The sequence below is a fragment of the Sinocyclocheilus grahami genome, unplaced genomic scaffold (assembly GCF_001515645.1).
Source record: "Sinocyclocheilus grahami isolate Dianchi unplaced genomic scaffold, SAMN03320097.WGS_v1.1 scaffold37.1, whole genome shotgun sequence".
Taxonomy (NCBI): Eukaryota; Metazoa; Chordata; class Actinopteri; order Cypriniformes; family Cyprinidae; genus Sinocyclocheilus; species Sinocyclocheilus grahami.
Genome location: NW_015505216.1, coordinates 1,472,902 through 1,483,697, shown reverse-complemented (window position 1 = coordinate 1,483,697; position 10,796 = coordinate 1,472,902). Strand labels below are relative to the sequence as shown.

At 38.0% G+C, this 10,796-nt stretch overlaps 1 protein-coding gene across 1 annotated transcript in view; it reads left to right on the top strand.

Moving 5' to 3' along the window:
- Positions 1-2,005: 2,005 nt before the first annotated feature.
- Positions 2,006-10,796, top strand: part of LOC107581755 (zinc finger protein 236) — a 30,987-nt gene continuing 22,196 nt past the window's right edge. The window contains exons 1-3 of the mRNA XM_016267407.1: positions 2,006-2,085; positions 7,071-7,198; positions 7,308-7,480. Coding sequence (XP_016122893.1) covers positions 2,006-2,085; positions 7,071-7,198; positions 7,308-7,480 — 381 coding nt within the window. The remainder of the gene's footprint in view (positions 2,086-7,070; positions 7,199-7,307; positions 7,481-10,796) is intronic.

Genomic DNA, 10,796 nt, shown 5'->3' with positions numbered 1-10,796 from the left:
TTGAACTATTACAAGTTTGATTGTGCTAGTCAGAATGTGTAACACTATTTAGGGTGCTTTCGCACTTGGTTCAATTGTTTGGTCTAAACCAGAGTTCGATTGCTCCCCTACCCCTGTCTGCACTGGATTGTGTTCACACTTTGTTTTTTAATTCCAAACCACAGTATTTTTGCATCATAAAAGCTACATGTGCTTACCCCTGTTGCTAGGTATCAGTGATTTAGGAGAAAGTGGCAAAATGCATAAGCATTGCTGGCCTCACATTTATTTACATTTGTTTTTGAACGTTTGACTTTGTTTCCAAAGCATCAACGCATAATGACACTTGTGTCTGTCTGCTGTGAATGTACAGCAAATGTTCTGAAGAATGCGGGAGTCCATTTCTGCTATAGGCTTGCTGAAATGAGATTCTAGGGCTGTGCGACATTGATCAAAATTCATATCTTGGTATTTTTGGGTTGAATGGCAGTATACAATATATCTGTATTTTCTACAAAGTGGACTAAATGTTTAGTTGCAAGTCAAAGCCACAGGAAATGTCACTATCATTTTAATTAAGACAGTATATGATTGAAATAAAATGCAAAGAGGTTTTCCTCCCCGTTTAAAAATATACAGCACAATATATATAATCATAAAAAACTATATTAAAACTAGATCTCTGGCAATGTGCAACAATAATAACGGACATAATAAATAGAGTACAATTGCAGTTTTTTCCTCTTGCATAACAAAATAAACAGCTCTGATGTGGAAATAACAATAATGTAAACAGAACAGTAGAAAACGTATTTTGCCAGAGGAAGTAGGTTATTTTTGCGGTAGACAGCTGTTCACTGAACAAAGTGTTTTCGCCTATGTAGCCCTGTATATCTCTTACAGGTTTTGTGCAAGGAAAACACTTCTTTGACAGTTGGTCAGTGCTGTAAAGACAATTTCATAGAGGAACTGTCACTCTCTACAGTAACTGACTGTGAGTAGTTCAATTTCAGTTGCCTCTCTCCGTGTCAGTGCAGTTGCTGGTTGTGGTTGCTGAGCTCTGCTTGAAGAAGCTTGCCAGTTATGACTACTACTTAGCTGTTGGTGGCATTATTGCTGCTTAGTCTGCATGCAAAGGCACAGCTGGGTCAGTTTAACAGCGGCCTGATCAGCTAGCAGATATTCCGCTTCTAAGACAGCTTGGTTTTGCACTGCATTGATCTTTTCACCTGGGATGTATTTGTTTCTGAAATGTGGATCCACAAGTGAGGCCATGTCTGACAGGTCACTAGTGGCAGGGTCAGCATACTTGCCATTCAAGTAATCAACAATGCAGATCTTGATGGATTTGAACAGTCCGCTATCACCCTGTTCATGTGCCAGGAGACTTGTGTTGAAAAGGTGTAGCGCAGGTTTGACATATGAGATGGTAACTCTTCTCACCTGACAGAGCATCTCCCTGTTGAAAAAAAACAGCATATGCTGGTTAGGTATGTTTTGATGCTGGGATGCTGGTTTAAGTTGGTCCTTTGCTGGTTTATGCGGGTCATGTGCTGGCAAAGGACCAGCATAAACCAGCAAAGGACCAGCATAAACCAGCAAAGGACCAGCATAAACCAGCAAAGGACCAGCATAAACCAGCAAAGGACCAGCATAAACCAGCAAAGGACCAGCATAAACCAGCAAAGGACCAGCATAAACCAGCAAAGGACCAGCATAAACCAGCAAAGGACCAGCATAAACCAGCAAAGGACCAGCATAAACCAGCAAAGGACCAGCATAAACCAGCAAAGGACCAGCATAAACCAGCAAAGGACCAGCATAAACCAGCAAAAGGACCAGCATAAACCAGTAAAGGACCAGCTTAAACCAACATTCCAGCATCAAAACATACCTAACCAGCATATGCTGTTTTTTTCAAAAGCTGTGAAGTCCTGAAGGGGTTTTAAAGGCATCTGGATTGCCTCCAGGACCTCTATGTCTTGCTAAAGTAGGAACAAGATATCTAGACTTTTTGTCAGCAGACATGACTTTTCGACTGCTCCCTCCTGCTCCAGGAAGTGCTCAATCATTTGCTGCTGTGATCGCCAGTGCCTGGCTGACTCAGTGATGAGCTGGTGAGCCGGCAAACCCAGCTGATTCTGGACTTCAGCCAACTGTCTTCTTCCAGCTATAGGTGAAGCTGCTGACAACTTTCTTATAGAGAGAAATGCCCCAGGTGATGCTCTGTCAGAATCAGTTTCATTAGCCAGTGTTCTTATGGATTAAAGCAGCACTATGTAACTCATTAAAGCAGCACTATGTAACTTTTGGCGCTCTAGAGGTTAATAAACAGAACTGCACACATCCCGCGGAAGAACATTTTAACCGGAGCTACTTCTCTAAGTTTATGTCTATGGCGATTCACGCAGGTGTGTGTTACTCCGCAGCGGCGACAACCCGACCAGGTTACACTAGTCCAAATATAAGTACTTATTATAAGTGTACCGTGGTGAATCGGAATAAGACAAAAACGCGGTTTTGAAGATGAATTCATGATGTACTCACTCATTATATACATTTTGCACATTTTGAACACAGAAAAAGTTACATAAAGGATTTTGACTCTGGTTTATAGTAGCTTCTAGTATTACATCACATTTAAAAAACAAAAAAGAAAGGCAACAAAAAAAGAAAAACAAAAGACATAAATTGGAAACCCATTTTCAAAAAAGTTGGGACATTTTGGCAGAGGTGTAAATGTAATTAATTACTGTACTTGAGTATCTTTTTGGATACTCTGTAGTTTTACTGAGTTTCAAAATGAGCAACTTTTACTCTACTTCACAACATTTTAAAATAAGTATCTGTACTCTTTGCTCCACTACATTTGTAATGAGTGTTGCAATTGCACATCACGCATGGCACCTAGCTTTTTCTGCAGCAGTCTACATAAAGGATTTTGACTCTGGTTTATAGTAGCTTCTAGTATTACATCACATTTAAAAAAACAAAAAAGAAAGGCAACAAAAAAAGAAAAACAAAAGACATAAATTGGAAACCCATTTTCAAAAAAGTTGGGACATTTTGGCAGAGGTGTAAATGTAATTAATTACTGTACTTGAGTATCTTTTTGGATACTCTGTAGTTTTACTGAGTTTCAAAATGAGCAACTTTTACTCTACTTCACAACATTTTAAAATAAGTATCTGTACTCTTTGCTCCACTACATTTGTAATGAGTGTTGCAATTGCACATCACGCATGGCACCTAGCTTTTTCTGCAGCAGTTTATTTCTGCTACAAAAGAAGTGATATCTGGCATTTAAAGGTACTATATCTTAGGTGTTTTGCCCTTACTCATCCAAACTTTAAACAAGGCTACTGTACGTGAATGTGAGTTCCTTAGCAAGTATTTGTGAATCACAGGTGTTTTATATATAAGAAGAAGACGTTAATGAAGCTGGCAATGAGGCCTAAACCAGCACATCCAGTGCAAGAAGGCTTTGACTTTTTAATTTTACTCAACATTATTTTATTTATCTGTCATAGAGAAGAGACCTTTTTGAATGATATTGAGTTTTAATTTAGTTTTAGAAGTGTGATCGCTTTCCTCACAAATCAACTCTTTCTTGTTTTTGCAGTTGAGTGTGTTCCCATAGCCTGTTCAATTAAAAGAGTCATATGATGCTGCTAAAAAGAACATTATTTTGTGTATTTGGTGGATTTGAGACTTTAGTCTTTGCAACTTTACAGATCTTCTTTATGCACCAAGAGCTTGTAACACTCCAAAGAGAAAGGAAAACTTGAAATCGCATCATATGACCCCTTTAAGTAAAAGAATTTGAGATACCTGATTTATTTTGAGATTGTATGGGTTTGTTCTGTAACAGCGTGCGGTATTATACAATATACTATATAATATACTATTGATGACAGTAGACATGTCTATGTGACCAGCCTCCTTGACCAAACATATAGCTCAAGTCTAATTATTATTATTGCCTCGTCATGGCGAACATGTTCAAAATATCTGTAATGTGATGTTGAACAAGTTCGGTGACAGTCATATTAAACCATACGAGGAGTATTTAAAACTTCACAGCATGTTTCGCCAAGTCCAAAGTGGCCAACTTTCTGTTGGGCAGCACTAATGACTGTCAGAGCAATTTTATTTTGCTGAGAACAGTATATGTACTAACTTTTGTACATAAACGCCCATGTGCCACCTTTGCCTTGACCTAATGGCCTACGAATTTTTAAAAGACTCAAAGGCCCTCAAAACTTTGGGGAAAAAACTTAGGAGAACAATAGAGCTCTGCCCATAGTGAACTTGACTATGCTATTCAGAATGTGTAACTCCTTTGCCGATGTGTTTGTACTGTAACAACACAAACTAAAACAAAGAATTCACAACTGTCGTTACAGTAGTGTTTTATGTTATATTGTCTCTGCACATATTACACTTAACTGTATTTGCATTATTAAAGTCATTTCACTGTTTGAGTGTGAATGGCATACTTTCCTATCACTGACCAATCAGACCTCAAGGTACCACCAAAAATTAGGGATGGAACGATTACCGGTTTGATGATAAATCATGATAAAATTCCCCGCGGTTAGTATTACCGTTTCAAATTTAATTATCATTAAAACCGTATTCGATTACCGTGATTTGAACAACTGAGGATAAATAAATACTGCCCAGCATAAAGCAAAGTTTTAAGTAACAGTGTCACATGTGCACAGCACACAAGATCCAGGGGGCGTGGTTGGATCCAAATCCAACTCCTCTCACCTTACTTATACCTAAACCTACCCATCTCCAGATTTGATGGCATTTTGTTTTCATCTTCACTCCATGTAATACCTAATGAAGAAGTGTTCCTATCGTAATGATGCTTTGTCCAAGGAGGTTACAGGAAACGACTCTAATTCTGCTGTTCCAACAGCACCACCTGCTGTCAGAGAGTGGATTTACAGCGAGTTACATTTACTGTACATTCAGCCGTGTGCAGTTTATGTCTGGCCAAAAAAAAAAAAGACTGAATTTGCATAACCTGCTGTACATTTTGACTGGTTGATGACAGGCTTATGTGGATTCTATTTTTGACTTAACCCTTTTCTTATTTAAAGGCTGAAATGTGAAGTTTACCATTTTATGAAACTTTTCAAAGCATTTCGTACATGCTATTACAGTGTTTCCCACACATAGACTTTACTTGGGCGGGTCGCCCAGGTATATTAACGGCCGCCCAATTATATTTGGTGAAACGATAAAAATATGCTAATGTAAATGTTCTTTGCTGGCTTTCGGTAGCCTATATAATTTAATCGCTGTTTGAATAATTGGAAATTAAACAAAATAATGAAGTAATTAGTAAATTAGTAACTTACAATGTTTTATTTTATGACATGACACCCATTTTATGAAACTTTTCAAAGCATTTCGTACATGCTATTACAGTGTTTCCCACACGTAGAGTTTACTTGGGCGGGTCGTCCAGGTATATTAACGGCCGCCCAAGTATATTTGGTGAAACGATAAAAATATGCTAATGTAAATGTTCTTTGCTGGCTTTCGGTAGCCTATATAATTTAATCGCTGTTTGAATAATTGGAAATTAAACAAAATAATGAAGTAATTAGTAAATTAGTAACTTACAATGTTTTATTTTATGACATGACACCCATATCTGGTACTTTGCTAAAAAAGACGTGTTTATGATGTGCGTAGTTCATAGATTAAGTTAGACTAGGCTACTTTTCTTTAGCCTTACCCTGGAGTTGGTTTACCCCCTATATATGTTGAATCATGTGAACACAGACCAAACTGTGCTGGATGAAGGGGACAACCATCTGCAAACTGAAACAAAAGACTACATTTTGAAAGTTATATATTTTTTAAATCAGTTGAATCCCGAGAATAAGCTGACATTCATTGCCCATTGGTTTTTGTGTCATGTTTTTCAGTTGTGTTCCTATTTGAACATGCCATAGATGTCTTTGATCATTCCGTTGCTTTTTACGTGTCTGAGAGACGTTCGTTTAAAAAAACTGTACCCTCAGTTTAAATATTGCAGGGGCAGGATTTCAGATCTTAACTAGGCTATTTGATATTCTGTGTCTTAACTCAGATTTAGAACTTATATTTTATTCATTCAGTAGACTTGGTCACAAACGAGTAACATCACAAGCAATTTATCATAAACTGATGCAAAACTGATGATCTATTATATCATTAGGCTGTTTTAATTGTGATCTACTTTGTCTGACCTCTTTTCTGAAATCTGTTTAAGATGTTAAAAACACATTACACATTACAAGTTAATCAGGAGTTGGGAAGGGAAAGCCAAAACTTTGTTGCCTATTACTCCAATACAATGATTTTTTTTTTTCAGCCTGGAATAATGAACAATGGTTTCACATTGTGGAGAAAAGTTGCTATAACCTCGGTAAAGAATCTGTTTGAAAAGGAGAAGGTGTTATCTACAGAACAGTTTAAATTACCCCAAAATAATAATTCTTCAGGTATTTACAAATTAGGAGCTTTGTGCAAAATCAGTTTCTTATTGCCTCACTTCAACAGAACAGGTTCTCCTGGATAATAGATCTAAAAGATCATTAATAATATTGGTCATTGTTCTATTTGTTCTATTGTTTTGTCACGTTAAAATAAAGCATTAAAAGTAAAATAAATTTTAAAAAAGTGTAATTTTCACTGTTAAAGCATTCGCCTGTTCAGAGATCACAGCCTGACTCATGTGATACAGTCATAAATAGTGGGAAAAGATAGTCGTTCCTGTTAGTTTTTAGATCTTATATGCATTAAATCTACACAACAGAACTGATACATGGAGAGAATTCTTTGTTATCTTACTTTTATCTCTGACAATATAATTCACTGTTGTTTTCTTCTACCTACTATTTTTTTTTTCCTGCATGCCATTTGCGGGGCTCCGTATATATTTGGAAATTGTTTTAGTTTACTCTGAGCTGAAAAATCAGATCAGTTTTGATTTATTTATTGTGAGTATATAAATTCAGATATATTGTATGTACTATTTGAGTTCAGCTTTGTGGCTCACACTCTGATCCTCAATTCGTTTTAAGGCCTGTTATAACAAGTTCAAGAAACTATAAGTGCATAGATCGGAGAGGATTCAAAAACATTTGTCATCACTGTGGGAAGACGTTTAAAAAGCCCAGTCAGCTTGTTAGACATATACGCATTCACACAGGTAAACCCAAATACATATTTTTTTTAATACTTAAAGTGACAACACTAATATTAATATTTTCATGAACCTGTGCTGTTGACTGTTTGACAGTGTATTTTGTGTGCTCCAGGTGAGAGGCCATATAAATGCACTCACTGTGGAAAGGCCTTCAACCAAAAGGTGGTGCTGCAGACACACATGGTGCGACATACAGGGGAGAAACCTCACATGTGCTTGCTTTGTCCTGCCTCTTTCTCCCAAAAAGGAAACCTTCATTCGCATGTTCAGAGAGTTCACTCACAGGTAACACCCTCTGCATTACCTGTCACGTGTTCATCGGATTGTCTTTGTAACACATATTGTATGTGTGTGTTGGTAGAGAGTATTTATAATCAATTGTCATTCAAATTACCAATCAAATCATCAAATAATAGTTCATGTTAATGCCACAAAAAATATGGAGAACTCCAAATATCATGTCTTCATAGTAGGGTTGAAGTGATTCTTGAATCCATAAGGATAAAGGGCTTTCTACTGTACACACAATAATACAAAATTATTACATTTGCATCTTGGCATGAGCAGAACCAACATGTAAAAAAATATATAAAATAATAATAAACATTGGAGCAGTACAACATTAATAGCATTAGTAATGACTCTAAAGGGTACCTTTGTTGTTAATTTCCTTTAGTTACTTGCTACTTTCTGCTATCGTTCTGTCTTTCTATCACCATGATTAATCCATTTGGAGCTGTAGTCCCACCCATTCAGAGTTACATTATGAACTGAATGAACCATTAAAGTCAAAACTCGTTCAAGATGGTCCTCGAAGGGTCACGCTATGAATTTTTGGATTATGCGCTTTTGTTAATTGGTTCCCCATTCATTGTGGGAGAAACGGTGGGGGCCAACACTGTCAAACTCCGGTGGCTGCAGAGCTTGGCCCATCTCGGAATACTAGTCTGGTTATCTCAAGCCCCAAACTCTCAGCACTCCAAAGCCCAGTGGCTGCCACACCAGAGCATCTTCACGTCACGGCTGCTGATCCAGAGCCTCTTCACATCATGGCTGCCACTCCAGAGACTCGTCTAGTCATGAAATGGCCGCCGCTCCAGAGCCTTGTCAAGACATGGCTGCCATTCCAGAGTCTCATTCCATCATGGCTGCCAGCCCGGAGCCTCTCCACAAGATGGCCGCCAGTCCAGAGCCTCCAGTTGTCATGGCCACCACTCCAGAGCCTCCAGCCATCATGGATGTGACAGCACAGTCTTCAGCCGTCACGGATGCCACTCCTGTGTTCCCGGTCATCGTGAAAGTCGCATTTGAAAACATGTGGGCATTTTGGGCCTTTGGGGCTGATCTCCAGTTTGGTGGACCCACCGCAGGTTTCACCAGAGCAGCTGGTATCCCAAGGGCCTCAGCACTGGCTGTCACAGAGGCTGTTCCCCTATCCTCAGTGCTCCCTGTAATGGTGGTAGCCATCTTGTGTGTTTGGGCTACACACTGCTCTGTTACTCCTCCTCATCTCTCCCCCTGTTCTGCCTCCGCTTCACCTCTCCGCTCCACCTCATATATTCTTGTGGGTCTATTCTTGTACATGATCATTATTTTAGGGAGGTTTATCACGAAGTGTTCAAATGGCCATGATCCCAACTGGTGGGTTACTGCCACTTCAGTGCAGCCAGTCACTTTCAGCTCCTAATTTAACACGTTCCATATCACTTCATAAAACGTCGATCATGTAAAAGAATAAAGTATATAAATGAACAGATGTACAATGAAAAAAATTAAAATATATATTATTCCAGGAGCTAGAATGGAAGGAGAGCAAAACACATAAATCTGCCATATAAATCAGTGGTTCCTGACAGTGGACTGCCAGCCGCCAGGCAGCCAACCACCGGCAGGTCATGTTACCTGCCAGAATAAGACTGCCAGCCGCCACCAATCATGTGACTTGCCAGTGGCTGGTGCTGCCAGTCAGTTAGGGATTGAACCCCTAATGACAAAAACACAGCCAGTTGCCAATCGCGTAAGTTCCAGGGCTTCACCTCCTTCGGCCATCTTACACACAGCTTACTGACTGCTTGCACCAACAGGAGGGGTTGTGTTACTCTCTACTCTGCACTCGACCTGAGGGATTCCTACACTTTCCATATTAGTTGAGACAATAAAAACGGTGCATACTGCAGGAACGGTATGACGTAAAATTGTAGTAGTTTTGACATTTTCAAATCGCGGTATACCTTAAAACCGGTAATCGGTGCATGCCTACCCCAGACGTGTTCAAGAACCTGTAAATGCCTTGGTGAAAGACATTCTACAGCAAGATCTGGCAAATCTGGTGCAGTCCGTGAGGATGAAATGCACTGTAATACTTAAAGCAGCTGGTGGATACCGACTGCTACTTTTATATATACTTGCTACAATATTTGAACAAATTAGATTAATTTAATGAATATATAGTTGGGTAAAATCAATGGCAGTACTTTGTTACTTCATAAAACATGTAAGGGTGTCAGCAAAAGTACAGATACAATTTTACTGTACAGTTGCTTAAATGCATTTTTTACACCATATCAGAGCATTTGCAGCACTGGGGGCATACACCTCTATATGAAATTTAGCACATTTGAAAGTTAAATGCATCAATCTGGTGCACTTTGAGAGTTCAAAATGAGTTCCAACCCATTTTTAATGTCCACATTTAACAGAGTAAAAAGTCTTTGCATTAAAGTCAAAGTGAACTCAGTTGTAATAATTTCTCCATGTTTCTCTTTTTTTTCAGTATTTTCACCATCTAATGCTGGGCAAACAGGACAGCAACAAGCGCTACAGTCTAGCACATTTTTGATAAAAAAAATATATTTAAAAAATTGCTCAGACCTGTTATAAACGTTTATATTTATAAGAAATGGCAAGCTGAAAGGGATAAATGTACAACAAACAAACTATACAAAATCAATCCTGTAGTTGGTGTAAAACGTTGTGCCCACTTTGAAAATCGATGGGATCATATTGTCTACACATATTGTATTAGTCGAATAGGACATTCCAGACTAACCCATAGTTTTCTGTTGGTGGGTGAAGATCCTCCTTTATGTTCTTTATGCCAGAATCCATTATCTTTAAACTATTACAATCCATCAAAATATGCTTCAAAGTCTGTCAGAAATCATCATTTTTCTTTTGACTTTTATGGAAAGATCTTTAATGAAGTAAGGCCAGATTTAGTTTTAGAATTTTTATCTAAGATCAAATTTAAAAACTTAATTTAACTTAAATAACCTCGTTCTCGTCATGAATATAGCCAAGGTAGTTTGCATGGTGTTAAATCATAAACAAACAAACAAACCATTTTAAAAAGTGCAATATACAACTGAAAAAGAACCCCAGTTCTTATACATGACAATGCATACCATATGAAACATATCTAACCTAATTTTGTCTTAATTACAATGTGCAAAACAGTAATAAATGTATTATTCAAGGATAAATTGCCCGAGAAACCAGTGTAAGTATTAGATTTCAGGCTTCCTGATAGTGGCACCTGGTTCTTTTTTTTTTTATTTTTTTTTTAAAGAAAGTAAGTCAGAAAAGAGATAAAAAAATAAAA